The sequence below is a fragment of the Polistes canadensis genome, unplaced genomic scaffold (assembly GCF_001313835.1).
Source record: "Polistes canadensis isolate GaletaPanama2010 unplaced genomic scaffold, ASM131383v1 scaffold_48, whole genome shotgun sequence".
Classification (NCBI taxonomy): Eukaryota; Metazoa; Arthropoda; class Insecta; order Hymenoptera; family Vespidae; genus Polistes; species Polistes canadensis.
This window is the reverse complement of record NW_014569595.1, coordinates 344,329-360,587: the sequence shown is the minus strand read 5'-3', so window position 1 is coordinate 360,587 and position 16,259 is coordinate 344,329. Positions and strand designations below refer to the sequence as shown.

Below are 16,259 nucleotides of genomic sequence, written 5' to 3'. Positions count from 1 at the left end.
GAGAGAGAGAGAGAGAGAGAGAGAGAGAGAGAGAGAGAGAGAGAGAGAGAGAGAAAAATCATCGTTGCATACGCCATGTCAAATGATTGAATAATATTGATTGATTATATTATTAATTGACAATCGATCTCAAAAAAATAATGATCGACTTATTGTTAGATATATAATAATAGTAAAGTGTCTATTATGTTTTTTTCTTTTTTATAAAACGCGATACGGACGTAGTGATCATAATTTATAAAATTATAATATTGATGACGATGATGGTTATAATTATTACAATAATAATTATTATTATAATTACGTAATAGGATAAGTGAAGTTTTTAGTTTATTTATATTAATTTATAAAAATCTCAATACAATATTACAATTTCATATTTGTACTAGCACGTAACACCACTAGAGGCGTGTCATTATATTATAGTTTATATATCGTACACTAAGTCCATAAAATTATACAGCAATTATGATTACTAAATCTTTATACAAACTTTTTTATTATTTTCTAATCATCAAAGAAAATGAGAGAAAGAGAGAGAAAAAAAAATTTACAAATTTCTATCTTGAATGCTTTGTTTTCTCTTTCTTATTTTGTTTCTTTTCTTTTTATCTTTTTCTTTCATTATCGCGTAGGCATTATTATATATATATTTATAATTTCATCACGTCTTGGGTATATTAAAATGAGCACTGCAATAATCAATATTATACATTGTTGTTTCGTGTGTGCTTTTACAATTCTGGTTCTTTTCTTCATTTTCTTTTATAAAATTTCCATAATAATAAAAATAATAATAATAATAATAATAATAATAATAATAATAATAATAATAACGATTTTATAGTTTACTTTTATAATCAGGATCTAAATTTCTTGTAGCAAATATATTATGGGGATCTAAATGAGCTTTAGCGGCACGGTAAAGAGAAACGCCAGCTTGTCCGACAGCTTCCGAATAATACGAAGCTCTTAATTTACCGACACCGTGATGATGAGATAAAGAACCACCGCTAGCTAATATTTCGTCTCTTGCTGCTTCTTCAATCTGTTCATAAGTTCCTATTGGATCTTTTAAGCCAATATAGTTTATTCCCATATAAAAATATACGCAACATCCCGTATCATAGGTTTGAGTTACACGACAAGATATCATGAAATATTTTATACCTCGCGCATTACATTCTTTAGCTACTCGAGATTTGACGTTACAACATAAGGAATAAGTACGATTCCATGCAACCGATGTTTCAAATGATTCCGACACCACGCCATACTCCAAACCTAGATCACGTATATATGCAATAACGAAAGTCAAAGTGTAGCCACGTTCGCCGTTGTTTTCTCCAGCAGCTATACCATTATATAACTTAGCAATGTTATAAATTTTTTTCTCCTTAGCTGAAATCTCTTCTGAAGAGTCTCCTTCGAATAAAAGTGTAGCCACACAAATGCTGTCCCACTTAAAACACTTTATCATAGTTAAATATGTATGTTTCAAGCTATCTAATATTGAACTACCCCAACTTGATTCAGGACGTAATATCTGACCAAATTGAAATTGTTCATTGTCCATAAGTCGGATACTAGATGGTTGGCAACGTTCCTTGGCTATCTGTAAATAGTTTCACAAGGATATATTAATTTGAAATTTAAATGAAGAGAAAATACATGTATTATTAAGTAAGAAAAACAATCTCCTACCATTCTCATAGCCGCAAGTCCACTTTTGAAGTCTGGGAATACTATACTGCCGTATTTGGTTACCCTTGGCAAAGGTCGTACTTTAAAAATAACTTCTGTAATGCAGCCCAATGTACCTTCGCTACCAAGTATTATATGATCAAAGTCTGGCCCACAAGATGAACGAGGGACTAATGATCCTCGTTCTAATGTAAATTCAATGTCTTCCGTACGACCTGTGACCATCCGAACACGTATTACAAGATCTTCGATATTTCCATAAGTATTCTTTTTCATACCACTCGCTCTGGTTGCTACCCATCCACCTAAACTGTTAAAACAATCAATATGAATATGTATGCATGCATATCATAATACATTTTACATGGAATAACCAAATCAATTAATTTATATTTTAGTTTCTCTGTCTACCTGAATAATTCGTTACAAACACACATATATATGTATTTCATATTATTATATATTGACACAAGAGAGAATGATTAATGATAAATAAATTGACTTATTTATTATTTCTATCAAAAATCATGGGTTGAATAAGATTAAATAATGAAATCTTTTCTTTAATGTTTTTTCACTACAATGATTTATGATTTTCGTTCTGTACCTTAGTTTGAATCATATTTCAAATCAATTAAGTAAAAAAATGATCAGAAGACTACCTTGACCTTTGAAAGAATACATGATATACAATTATATCTATTTTTTACCTTGAAAATTCGTAGGAATCCGGTTCGTGGCCGGAAGTTAAACCATGTTGACGTAATTCACGTTCCAAATCTTGTCCAATTATACCTGTTTGTGCACAAGCTATTAAATTTTCTTTATCAATCCATAATATTTGATTCATTTGCGTGGTATCTAAGGAAATAATCGTTCGACGTTCATCAATCGGACACCAAGCAGCACCGCTAACGCTAGTTCCACCACCAAAAGGAATGCAAACAGCTTGATATTCAGCACAAATTTTCACAATTTTAACAACATCCTCGTGACATTCTAAAATAGTAAAATTATGTATGAGAAATGTAATTACAGTTATTATGTAAGAATAGTAAATACACACTCCAAAGAAAAGAGTATATAATAATCTCTTACTAGGCCATAATACAATATCCGGTATTCTTTTGAACATTCCATATTTAAGAATAAAGATTTCTCTTAAGGTATGACCATGCGCTCTGACCAATCGGTCTATTTCTTTCAACGAATAATCGATGTTAAGCCTTTTAATGGATTCTATTAATTCGGGTGAAATAATTGACTTCGGGTAATTTTTTGGTATATCTTGCGACGTAAATTTAACTTCAAACTGTATGTTGAACACATCTTTGACCCATTGAGTGAAATATGGCAGTTTTTTATTACCGATAGGATATCTAAACATAATAAAATAAATTAATATAAGAGAGAGATAAGATTTTTATAGAAAAAATTATTATCTTCAACGATATAGTTAGATTTCTCTTATACCTATCTCAATTTATATTCAAGTTTATCTAACTAATGTATAGAGTTAACAATATTATTTCTTTTTTCTAGATTTTAATTAGAAGCTCTTCGTTTATTGTAAATGTAAGCATTTAACTCAGAAAAGCCTTTTTTATTCTCCAACATTCTGATTCGATTAGTTTAACTATTTCTCTACTATTGGCTGAAATATAAGAAAAACTTAAAACAACTTCCCATAGAGAAAAATATAAGTATATATTTTTAATCTTATCTTTTTCTTTATTTTTTTCAAAATATGTTATCCATACCAATGATTTGTATAAATTATACATTTAAAACTTTTTTTATTACTTCCTTATTTATAGATATACGCATATATTACGTGTACTGTATTTATATAAATTATTCAAATAAAAAACATGAGTTTATACTATTATTAGTATGGTTATTACCATAATTATAATATGACTCATTTAGACTTTGTAAAAAGAAAACAATACATGAAGTATTAATTTTTTATATATTGTAAAATATTGAATGTGTGTGTGTGTGTATGTCAGGCTTAAAGAATTTATTAGTAGTTGGTGACAACATTTAGAAAATTTCATACTTAAAAAAACTCGTCAAGAATTCTCAATATTTACATAGAATCATAAGATTCTAATTTATGCTAATGAACTTGCGGAACAAATAGTAAGTGAGGGGCACTTCAAATATGATCAAAAGAAAAATAGAAAGAAGAAAAAAATGTTTTTAGAATAAATTTTTATGTGAGTGACATGTTTACTTATTAAATATTGTTCATTAAGAGACAACGATGTTATTATACAAAATGACACTTGTAAACGAAATGTTCTTTCAACTATTTAAATATTTTTTTAAACGTAATTCAATTTTTGATTACTGATGTTTCTTTCTCTTTTCTTTTTTGTATGAAATTTTTTTATGCGTGCAAACACATTATTTAAAGTAAAATGATCTAACTGCATTTTAACGATGTCATCATAAACAATTAAAAGAACATAATATGAATATCTTTTTAGCGAAATGATGTAATTTTGTTTTTACTTATGTTTAGTTTATTTACTCCATAAGACTATTTTTAGCATAAATTATATGCATGCACGCAAAATGTCATTTCAATATGTTTTCTTCTTCTTTCGTCATAACAAATGAATTATCTACTTATCCTCACATAAATAATTATGCTTGAGAAGTATTATAAATAGTACCTGGAGCCAGTGAATTCGACAACATTGTTATTAAAAAGAAATCGTGAATCCTTATAACCCCAGCCATTCCACTTTAAAATCTCTTGTCTGAAAATCAATTAAATGATAATTATTAACAATCGTATATATATATAAGATCAAATAATAAAAATATTAAGTATAATATAAAAAAAAAAAAAAAAATAAAACAAAGTGAATGTGAGGTTTAGTAGCATCAATATTATTTGTTTTTTGTTTGTTTGCGAATATTCATTCATTTATTTTGTTTATATTTACACATGACACATGCCGGGTTAGTAAAATAATTGTCAACGAAAATAACCGAAAGTTATCGAACGTAACCGATGTTTAATGAGACGAGGGAAAAGTTATGAAGGAAAAAACAAAACGTGCAAACATTAATTGATTATCAAACCCTTGAAAAAAAGCCTTCGCGACAATTTCAAAAAAAGCTTAGTCTTCTTGATATGACTTGACGTGTCATTTTATAAAGAATTAATTTTGTTTTACGTGTGTGTGTACTGAGTACGCGTATGAAGGCACGTATATGTGCATAGAACATGTTAAACTAATATATAAAAATGCATCTTATGGAATATTTAACCTTGGATTCGTTATGAGATGTACACATAGTATATGATAAAAGGAAGGTGGCTAAGAAAGAATGTTTATGATTTAAAAATGATGACTTTGAATTTTGATGAAAAATAACTATAGATGATTAAATGTGTTCACAAAAAAGAATGTTAAAAGGTTGATATTTGTACGAACGAAATTTTAGGCGTGGTCTAAATTAGACGATAGTTTTCTATGATTGTAACCAGAAATTTCGTCTGTGTTTATAATAAATTTATAAAAATAGAGAATGAAAGAAAAAGAAAATGTTTTATGTGCGTGGAAAAAGAAAACACACGATTTAGCATATACATACATATACGCAACATACATACACGCATACAAGTGTATAACACATATATTTTACCTGTTTTTTGGTACAGTCGGTTCGAAATTATTATTTGATTTTTTCGTCGTCGAACTAATTGTTTTAACTGCATTCGACATGTTGTCAATGAACAATGTATCTCTTTTTCCCTGTTTGAAAATGCAAGGAAACGTACGATCGAAGAAAACAGGTAACCGCTCGCTTAGTTTATCGTAAATACAATAAATTTTTATCTAATCAGTAACCTCGGACTATTTCGTGGTGTTTCTTGGACGCCTTACCTCATGAACGGTAAGAATCTTTATTACTGACACGAGCACCGGTACAAACAGTTTTAAATCAATAGAGCCCCCGCCCGACGCACACACCGAATATCCATAATGCTCCCCGCCTACTCTCGAATCGCCATTTGACCCGAATTAAACCGAATTTAACCGAACCTAAACGAATATTACGAAAATCGAGGATAGCGCTTTCAAGTGTTAATTCAATGTATTAATTTTTATCTTATCGACTGAGGAAACTCTACCAAATAATTAGCGAATATTTTTTTTTATTTTTTTTTTTTCTAATTGGAGTAATTATAAATTTGCTTTAATAAACGTGATCATTACAATTTTCCAATATTTTTGTATCTATCTTTTAAAAATTACAATTAAATATATATGTTATAAAGAACGAAAAAATTATAATTATTTTCTTGTTTTTTTTTCGGTATCGATCGAAAGTACATAGATTAGGTAATAATTCTCCAAGATTAATCAATCAATTAATCGTTTGTCATTTGTAACAGCAGTTTATCTCTAAATTCTCTAATAATAATGACTATCTTAATTTTATTAATATTTTTTCTGATTAAAACAAAAAAAACACTATAATTATGCTATATCATCTATCTGTAATATTATATCAATACTTATAGTTAATGACTTTATCGATGCGAAATTAGCATAGATTTTCATATGAATAAAAAAGAATATTGTGAAACTGAAATAATAAACAAATTTTTTATCTCCGCTGTCCGTTTTTTTTCATCAACGTTAATTGATAATAATTACTTCTTCTTCTTCCTCATTTTATTAGGATTTTGTCCCTTTATAATAGCTTTTTTTATTGCTATTTCTAGAAGCGATTTAGTGATAACAATTACGATGATAATAATTATATAGTAGCAGAATATTATTATGGAAAATAATTTTTTTTTATACGAGATGAAATTTATTGATAGAAATGAAGAGTAAATGGACACAAGGACGGATAAGTAAGTCTCGGTGACCTAGTTGTCGAGTATAAAAAGGATGATTGATTGCAGTTGTACATTTTTTTATTGTATAAAAAAAATTATTTATCAACATTATTTAAAAAGAATCAATGTGAATAAAAAAAGAATAATAAGTAATATTTAACCAGATTGTCAGATTATCAAGAGAATAATATAAGTTCTTAAAAGTTAATAAAAAATATCCAAAAGCTTTGAAATGTAATAATTTATATACCTATTAATAGATTCATTATGTGTACGTTATAGGCTATTTGGGAAATCCGGAATTATGAATACTGCGTAGGCATTGGTCATAATAGTAAGCATTTTTTGGCAATATAGGAAATAGAAGAATTGTTACGGACTTTTCCTAGACATTGTGCATAATACTTTGGTATCTATAGAATATCTTATTACTATTTAGGCATTGTCTTTTTCTCTGTATCTGTTCCGAGACAATCGTTCTTAACGAGTAAACTTCTTTAATTAATAATTAAAACAAAATATCTACATTAGATTTTTAATTGTTGTTTGTTTTTAAATGTATATAGAATTTAATTACACATTTGCTTTGTGTAAACTACTTGCTATTAAAAGTTACTAGGAAATAAGAAAGTTTAAAATATATTGAAATCTAGTAACATTTCTAAGCATGATATCGGTAATAGTAGTGCTCTACCTTTATCTTACTTACCATCAGATCTCGATCGGTAAGTATATATAGGTATAATTAATGTATTGATTGGCACATTAATTAATATATTTCGAAGCCATTAGGTATTTTTTTTTATTAACTTTCATGGACTTATATTATATCTGTGTGTGTGTGAGTCTGTAGTATATTATAAACATTGAAAAATGTTAATTATTTATTCATAATAGTAATATAAATAATATCTTTAATCATGAACATATTGAGACTAATACATCGTTGTGTTTATTAAATTTCAAGCATTATCTTGGAAAGTGTACGATGTCTTTTATCTTCGCGTACGATGTTTGCGAGACGGAAGTGAGAGGACTAAACGGAAAGATTAAAAGATAACATAAGTGTATATACATGCATTATTTATATTAATTATAATTCAACAATCAAAAATAATAATTCAAAAGTGATTTTTCTTCTTTTTCCTTTTGTTTCTTTTTCATTTTATTAACATGTTGACGATTGGTGTTAAAACTCGAAATGGAAGAACTAGTTTGTTATTAACAATAACGAATAAATTATTAGATTAACTCTCGTTTGTCTTGACGTGTGATATTTCTTTTTTCTTTTTTTTTTTTTTTTACATTTTCTTTTTAGTCATTCTTTACGTTAATCTCATATAAGCATCCTACTCAATCTAATTTTTGGCATATATTATTATTATTATTTTTCATTCTTTTTTTTATATTTTTTTTTTAACATACACATCTACGTAATCCTACATATCTAAATACGTTAAATATAATATAACTCTATGCGTAGATTGTATGTGTGATTTTTCTAAAGCTACCGAATCTAAAGAACATACTAAATGCAACACTTACACACAAAACAACGTGTCATGTGTAATAAATTGCATATAAAGATGCGTGTATGCATATATTTGTTGGCATATACTTACACAAGATATAACAACACACGCTCCTATTCTTTTTTTCTTTTTTTTTCTTTACCACTTTACATGACTTTTTACAAGAGTTTTAACGCCAACGATAAATAGAAATAGTAGCATAGTTAAATTCTTCTCCGTTTTCACCGTGTCAAAAATAATAATAATAATAATAATAATAATAATAATAATAGCAAATAAAGCTATTTAAATATCATTAGATATAATTTACGTTTTTCTGTCGCGATAGAAGAGAGATGATCGACGTGTTATTTATGAGATCGGCTAATTATTAATTAAAGCCGATTGAAAATGTCGTTAACGCGTAACAAAGCGTTATTTTCTTCTTGGGAAGCTACGAGAACGGCAGTGCTGCGTTCTTTCTCCTCTCATAGTATCTTAAAGTCGATAGAATATAATCTAATCCTGTTGATCCCAGGTAATAATTGGATGGAGAAAAAAAAAAAGAAATACGATACGGAGACTAGACTTTTTTAAAGTGGTGTTAATTCGACCGATGGTTGGCCCATTTTCGTTCGCAAAGATGCTACGTCGTCTTCTATTCGGATTAACAATTTATATTTCTGAAAAATAGAACAAAAAAAAGAACAAAACACGTTTACAATATACATGATACATACAGGTAACCTTCCTACAACACGGTATTCAATAGCACGATTCATAAATTGTGACAAAACTTTGTACAACACTGTACATATACAGTATTGGATAAAACAATTTTCGCTTAACATATTTAGAAAATTAAATTAGCTTAAAATAATAAACTCTGGGTTTAATATAACACGGTTTCACACAACACGGTATTTTATAGGAATCTATCTACAATGTTATAGGAAGGTTACCTATACTCGTTTCTGTTAAATAATTCAATCACATTTAGTTTATGATACTCTATCTAAATTTTGTACTCACAGTACTGTTATCACCAGGTGTTGTCATCCATGCATATAACATGTATCCTGGTATGCAAAGCATTGACGATAATGCTGTAAACCAGCCCAATACATGAGACCACCAGGGGTACTCATAATCCAAGTACTTAACCGGTGTCCATTGCACCAAATTGAAAACAAAGACTCCCTAATTTAATTAGAAACATTAATGTAATGTAATTTAATTAATTGTAAGATTATTCAAAGTAATTTTCTTTCAAAAACCAAAAACAAAAAAATGATAATATAAAGTTAAATACTAACGACACATATCATCGGAGTTGTAAAGGTCCAACAAAATTTCCACCACATTAAAGGATAATAACCGATCATATCTCGTAAAGCGTCGTAAAATCTATTAACTCCGAATGCCCAACTTATCGAGATGCATTCGAAGAAGATTAGGAAGAGTAAACAGAATCCGGATACTGCGTAAGAGTCGAGAATTTGAAAAACGTACATCCCACCTTGGGAAATACACGAAAGTCCGATGAGGTAAGACAACGCGCAAACTATTGCGATGAACACTTCTTTACGTCGACGTAACAATTGTGGCCATTCGTCCACCTAATTAAATTTAACAAATATATTATACGTTTATTTAAAAAAGAGAAAAATTCAAGATAAACAATATATCGTAAGAACAAATTTGTGTGTACCATTGCAGTGATGAATCCTTCCATGGTACAAAACTGCGAATCCAGACCAATAAGTAATAACATGAAGAAGAAAAGACACGACCAAAGTGGTGCACCAGGTAATTGAAGAACTGCCGAAGGATAAGCTAGAAAAGCTAATCCTGGTCCCGAAGCGGCAACCTCGGCAACAGGTTTTTGTTGTTCGTGTGCCATGAAACCGACTACCGAGAAAATAACGAACCCAGCAAACATGCTGGTAGATGAATTTACAGAACAAACGATCAGGGCATCCTTGTAAACGTTGTTGGTAAATTTGTTGTAGCTACCAAGAGCAACCAATGTACCAAGCCCGAGTCCATAGGAAAAGAATATTTGCGTGACCGCGTCTATCCATACCTGCGTTGAATTATTCTTGTTGTTATATCGATTGGATTATTTAAAAAAAAAAAAGAAAAAAAAAAAAAAAACAAGACAAATTTATATAATATATCAGTCAAATTTATTATTCAAATCTTACTTACCTCGGATTCTCTTAATTTCGATAGATTCGGACTGATGTAAAATTTGATACCCTCCATTGCACCGGGCAAAGTAATCCCGCGAATTAATAAAATCGTAAGTAGAACGTAAGGGAATAACGAAGTGAAGTAAACTACCTTGCCAGTCCATTTAACACCTTTCCAGATGCAAAAGTAACATAAAATCCATACCAATAGTAGAGTACCAGCTAATTCCCAACGTATGGTACCTACGTACTCAACTCCTTCACTGATTTGCAATGCACGACGTCTATAAAAATGTATTATTAAATAAATACAAATTATTTATATATATATATTGTTTTTTTGTGTAATTTTTTTCCTTTTTTTTTGTTTTTCTTTTTGGTCAGATCTACTCACTCCCAAAATTCTTTGACAGGATCTGTGAGTTCGTTGACGGTGACGTTCAATTGATTGACGGTACACATTTTAATACTACTGTGATTCCTATACACTTGATTCCAACAAATTAACGAGCTTCTGTCGTAAGGATTAACACAATATTTCGTATTCCAATAATTGTTACAACTACCCCAAGGTAATTCTGAAAAAGATGAAAAAAACAAAAAAAGACGAACGAAAAATGAAGTACATTGTCTTTGTCGACAATGATAATAAATAGACAAAAAAAAACATGGAAACAAAAGTTGAACCTGCTTTAACTTACCACTGTGCATGGACATAAAGAAATAAAATATCGCCCATGCAAGAATGACAATGTAATAAACGTTCATCCAACAGGACATAACGGCAGCGGCATAACCAATCCCTTTAAAGAGTGGAGCAATTTTAAAGACACCCAAACCACCGACCGTTAACATTTGACCAAGGGCTAATTCCATGAAAAACATTGGTATACCAGCTAGGACCAATGTTAAGAAATATGGGATCAAAAAGGCACCTCCCCCATTTTTATAACAGAGGTAAGGAAAACGCCATACGTTGCCGAGTCCAATGGCCAGTCCAACCTTGACAAAAAAAAATATTTTAACGTAACATTTATTAAAACAATTCATAAAACAACATTTATTAATATATAATCTCAATTATTATTATTATTATTAATCATTTATTTACCACGCTAAGAATGAAATCCAATTTGGTACTCCAAGTTCCACGTTCCGGAAGTGGTTTTTCATTGTTACCAGGAGCACAAGCTAAATTCAACGACGTGCTCGCATTTTCAGGATTCTCCGAGTCAGGCACTTCAGTTTCCTTCGATGTTTCCGTCATTTTTCGTACAACAAATGGACGATTAATGACGCGAATAATTAAATAATAATAATAATCCTCTTTTGAGAGAGATAATTCTGAAAGGATCCTATTTCGTCTCGAATCCCCCACTTTTTCACCCCCTCCTTACTCTTGAGGAAAGCGGCGTTCTTACGCAGGATTCTGATACTCGTACATAACCACCGTACCTAGATAAACAATGATGAATCAATTTGGAATAATAATTGAAGTTGGATCGATATTTTTTTGGAAGAAAAAAAAAATAAACGTTTTCCTGAATCCTGTCATTATAATAACGGAAAGAGGAACCTATTTTTTTCTTCTCGGGTCAAATACGACGATCCTTATGATGAAACTATTATCTTTCAAAAATCGATCCCCCCACGAAAAACGGAATAGTTAAACGTTACTCTAATTGTTCTTACGTGTAAGAAGAAACTGGGTCGCATGGTGAATGAATACGAAAAGAAGGAATAAAAAGAAAAAAGAAAAAAGAAAAAAAAAAGGAAAAAGAAATAAGCACAAAAAAACTCTTGCCAACGTTCACGGTTAAAAGATTGACCATAGGATTTTAAAGCTAAAATAGTACAACAGTAGATACTTCTTATCTTTTATTAGATAATTACGCTACCGCTTGGCATTGTACCTCAATCGTTATCGGCCGTTTAATAAGACATTGGACTGTCTCACTCGATTAGGGAGATTTACGTGATTAAACGGAAGTTTACAAAGTCTATTGGTAATCTTCATTAAGTATGTAAGATCCATTGAACGATGATTAATTATTAACGAACGATTGAAACAAAACGTATCGTTTGGTCTTTCTTTGTTTTGATTTCTTTTTTTTTTTAATTGAAATTCTTTTCTATCAACGAATTTCGTGTATTGCGCGATGGGGGTGTGGGCGATCAGGAGGGAGGAGGAGGGCATGGGCAGGCGAATTATTATCGACTTATTTTTTCGTTAACTTCGAGATAATGTAATATTAAGAAAAGGGTTTATCTTTTGTAGATGGTGGTATGGCATGTGTTCCAACCACCTGAACGAAGAAGGGTGAAGGCCTCATCAAACAACATTCGCTAGTATAGAAAGCTGAGTTAAATACTAATGTCCGGCAGGGGGTCCGTGTAATAAATATCACGATCATGGGTGGCCCTCCCCCCGCTTTCCCCCTTCCCCCCGTATTCATCCATTGGCTCCCTCTTCCTCTTCCACGCTCATAAAAAACAGCTATATTCTAATTAGCCGAGGATGTGCTGTTCCGCGTGTCCGATGTTGTTGCATCGGTATGCGTTACTTTGTCATCTGGACTTACCTTACACAATTTCCCCCTTAACCCAACACCCTATAACAATCCAACCCAACCCAACCCCTTTTTTCGTCGTCCATCATAAAAAATCTCTTAGATTTATGACCAAACTTATAAAAGTATATCTCATATCAACAAATGAACTTTATGTCGACAATCTTGTGCGTAATCAATGTGTTCACCTTTCTCCCTTTTTTTTTTGTCATACTTCCTAGGTTATTCTTTGTTTTTTTTTTGTTTTTTTTTTTCTTTAGATGCAACGAATAAAACAATTCGTATGAGATTCAATAACAATATCGTGTTGAAAGAATTTGATGATTTCTTTTTTGTTCTTAACTTACACGTACCTAAGATTTTAAGCCCTTTTTATTGTTGCTGTTGTTATTGTAAACAGTAGAATCCGTTTTGATGATCCGATTTGTGGAGTGATAGGAAAATCTTCACATAGAATCAAGCACTTCACTTTTAGAGAATCAATCGAACACGAGTGAATGATACACTGACTTTTAATAGTTGTTTGTTTTTCTTCAAAGAGAGATCCAAGTATGGATCGTTAAGGAAGATCGATAGATCGTTGGTCCATGGTTTGTCACATAATGTTGTTTTTGTTGTTGTTTTTGTTATGTTACTGCTGTTGTTGTTATTTTATATAATTCTATGTTGAACTACCGAGATTGTGAAAGGTGTTTAACGTTGTTCGGTCAGAGAGTAACTGATAAGACTCTTCTTCTTCTATATGTGGATGATGACTACGTGGATGATGCTGGGGAGCTTTCGTACACGCCGGCTCACCGACTGGAATCGGCCAGCGAGATAGAAAACCGGGAGAGATTCCCCTTTTCCTTTTTCCCCTCTTCCCCACCTTCTTTTCTCTCATCCCTTCTCCCGCACCCTTACACCTCCATGCAATTATTTCCACCTCCATAAAGGTATCTTCTTTGACTTATCGTTAACATCCAACTTCCTTAAATCTTACTTCTATCGATTGTTTTTATTTTTTTCAATAAGTATTTAGATATTTTTATTAATTCACGTTTTGTTAATATTCCTTCACACTTTTTTCTAAGTGAATGCATCCTTGTTTTATTAATTTTTTTATTAATTTAACTTTGATCACGTTGCAATATAAATCTTGCGAAATATAATTTTTCTTTAAATATCAAAATGCAAATTTTATTGATATTACGAAATAATAATTTATTCTTCATTAGGGTGATTCGTATAGGTTATAAATATACTTTTTAAAGGATCTATTTTTTTTTGGTGAACATCTTGAACGATTATACGTAAGAAAAAGATCGAAAGAAGAAAAGTTGTGGTAGAAGAAGAGAAGAAAAGAGAAGAAGAAGTAGAAGAAGAAAAAAAGAAAGATTGAAAAGAGGGAGTCAGCAAGTTCGCATTCAGTATATCATCATCAAGTTGACATGGCTCTGCTAACTTGTACGAAGCCCTCCCTTTATCACCTCATGACTTCGTGTATCAATAGCCTATACATAACCATAAGCATAAAAGTGTCTCTCTTTGCTTCTCATCCGTTTTTACCTCCTATTTTACAACATCCTTTCAAACTTTCATACTTCCGTAATAATATCTTCATTCTTTTTTGTTAACTCTCCATTTTTTATTTATCCTGTCAAAACAAGAACAAATAAAAGATTACGATTAATAGCATACGAGTTGTTGAAACGATTTTAAATAAAAAAGAAAACCAAGATAGTAGACATATTATAATAAATATGAATAATAATTATTATTACCAGTATTATTTATATTATTTTTTAATATATCATTTTTTATCCGTACAATACTTCGTTTCATTTTATCCACCCTGTAAAAAAGAAAGAAATTTCAATAAGTATAAATAAAAAAATCATTTCTGTATATATAATAATAATACATTTTAATATTTATTATTATCATTCATTTTTCTCATTCAATATATCAATTAATTCGTTCGATTTTCCCTTTTTTATCTACCCTGTTGAAAAACAAACAAAACCAAACAAAAGATTACAATAGGTATAAAAATAATTTAAATCATTTTAAATAAACACAAAGACAATGAACAAAATGACATTAATTATTTTTGTGATTACTTTTTAATACCCTTAACATTACGCGTTCAACACTATAATTAATTAATTATTGTTAATATTTAATATTAAATACGAGTATATAAAAAAAAATCGTATATAGATGGCGAATTCGAGGGTGAGCATGATCGAAGGGATTTCTGAATAGGGAAGGGGTTAATGGTTCCTCCAAGGGGAGGAACTTAACGATGGAAACGAGAACGCGGGAAACGACCTTGCTTACCAACCAATCCACCACCATGCGTTGTTGCTGGTAGTTGACTGATTCTTCATGTTCATGGTAGGGAGTGGAATCCGGATCCGATTTAGGGCAGGAGGTTTAGGGATACTATCCGCGAGTGAGTAAGTTCCATCAGTCTATCCGGATCTATATCTGCTTGTGTGTTACCAGGAAAATGACGCTTCCTACGTGGATCGTCTGGTATCGTCCCATTTAATACAATTATTATCACCATAAATGTGTATTAGTCATACTTATTTAAAAAAAAAAAAAAAAAAACAAAAAAAAATAGGAAAACGAAATAGAATTCTCGAATAAGAATATATATATATATATTTTTTTCTTTTTAATTATATTTAAAAAAAAAGAAAAAAAACAACATAGAATTTTTGGCAAGAATATTAGTGCATTTACATTTGTTTCCTTTTTTCTTCAAATAATTTATACGAAATTAATGCAACGTTCGAGATTTAATACATAGAAAAAATAAAAAATTGTTTACAGGTGAGAGATTAACAAGTCGGAAGGAGAAAAGTATACGGACGTCCTTACCAGTATCGGAACATTTCCGATGAAACGAAATAATGATAAAGTAGGCGAGCAAGACTAGGAAGCTGGTATATCCGGAGGGTCCACGTGACACCGATCTATCCCTGCATCCGTTCTCGGTACAGTCCATCGTATAGATTGGTAACGTTTTATACTGTATACATATGTGCATTTCAAAATTATACGAAAATATTTTACGATTTCATTTCTATATAAACATAAAAATATATTTTATTTCAACGATAGTTGTTATAAAAGATAATAATTTTAAAGAGAAAAAAGACGAAATGAAATATACAAATTCCTCTCTAGTGCCTTCTTTCTAAAATTTCATCATCTCTTTGAGTAAAGAATTTGTTTGTTAATCTATTTTTTATTTTTTTTTTTAATAACGTCGGAACAAGCGACATCTCGTTTTTTTTTCTTATTTTTGAGTGAAAAATCGAACGATGAAAATAAATTAATAACGATGAGTTCTATAGACGAGAGGAATGATTATTTATAAAATTCATTTTTAATCAATGTTAATTTCACACTT

General features: G+C 30.3%; 2 protein-coding genes and 1 long non-coding RNA gene across 4 annotated transcripts; all 3 read right to left on the bottom strand.

The window, feature by feature from the left end:
* Window positions 1–593: 593 nt before the first annotated feature.
* On the bottom strand, window positions 594–5,704 carry LOC106785352 (alkyldihydroxyacetonephosphate synthase). Its single transcript, XM_014745737.1, has 6 exons — window positions 5,371–5,704; window positions 4,389–4,475; window positions 2,803–3,083; window positions 2,415–2,703; window positions 1,705–2,014; window positions 594–1,615 (listed from the first exon to the last, which is right to left on the bottom strand). Exons 1-6 carry the CDS (start codon window positions 5,448–5,450, stop codon window positions 842–844), a joined length of 1,821 nt encoding a protein of 606 aa, XP_014601223.1. The 5' UTR covers window positions 5,451–5,704; the 3' UTR covers window positions 594–841.
* Window positions 5,705–7,851: 2,147 nt separating this feature from the next.
* LOC106785344 (sodium- and chloride-dependent GABA transporter 1-like) lies at window positions 7,852–13,670 on the bottom strand. Of its 2 annotated transcripts, none has more exons than XM_014745729.1 (9): window positions 13,207–13,670; window positions 11,395–11,738; window positions 10,985–11,285; window positions 10,678–10,861; window positions 10,300–10,567; window positions 9,800–10,174; window positions 9,405–9,707; window positions 9,121–9,288; window positions 7,852–8,771 (listed from the first exon to the last, which is right to left on the bottom strand). In XM_014745729.1, the coding sequence occupies exons 2-9, from the start codon at window positions 11,548–11,550 to the stop codon at window positions 8,682–8,684; spliced, it is 1,845 nt and encodes a 614-aa protein (XP_014601215.1). In that variant the 5' UTR covers window positions 11,551–11,738; window positions 13,207–13,670; the 3' UTR covers window positions 7,852–8,681. The 2 variants fall into 2 exon arrangements, with proteins under 2 accessions (XP_014601215.1, XP_014601216.1); XM_014745730.1 differs by lacking the exon at window positions 13,207–13,670 and adding an exon at window positions 12,197–12,608.
* A 991-nt stretch (window positions 13,671–14,661) lies between these two features.
* On the bottom strand, window positions 14,662–15,832 carry LOC106785291. The gene is made up of 3 exons (XR_001381510.1): window positions 15,725–15,832; window positions 15,176–15,370; window positions 14,662–14,687 (listed from the first exon to the last, which is right to left on the bottom strand). It is a non-coding gene; the product is annotated as an uncharacterized LOC106785291 (long non-coding RNA).
* Between the last annotated feature and the right edge of the window lie 427 nt (window positions 15,833–16,259).

Bases quoted from the DNA above. Each gene is read 5' to 3' on its own strand.
- LOC106785344 (XM_014745729.1), bottom strand. From the start codon at position 11,550: ATGACGGAAACATCGAAGGAAACTGAAGTGCCTGACTCGGAGAATCCT. The intron at 9,708-9,799 runs GTACACACAAAT...AAATTTAATTAG, and splicing joins AAGGATTCATCACTGCAATG to GTGGACGAATGGCCACAATT. The intron at 9,289-9,404 runs GTTAGTATTTAA...TAATTAAATTAG, and splicing joins CAACTCCGATGATATGTGTC to GGAGTCTTTGTTTTCAATTT.
- LOC106785352 (XM_014745737.1), bottom strand. From the start codon at position 5,450: ATGTCGAATGCAGTTAAAACAATTAGTTCGACGACGAAAAAATCAAAT. The intron at 3,084-4,388 runs GTACTATTTATA...TATTATGTTTAG, and splicing joins GTCGAATTCACTGGCTCCAG to ATATCCTATCGGTAATAAAA. The intron at 2,015-2,414 runs GTAAAAAATAGA...TTGTTTTAACAG, and splicing joins GATTCCTACGAATTTTCAAG to TTTAGGTGGATGGGTAGCAA.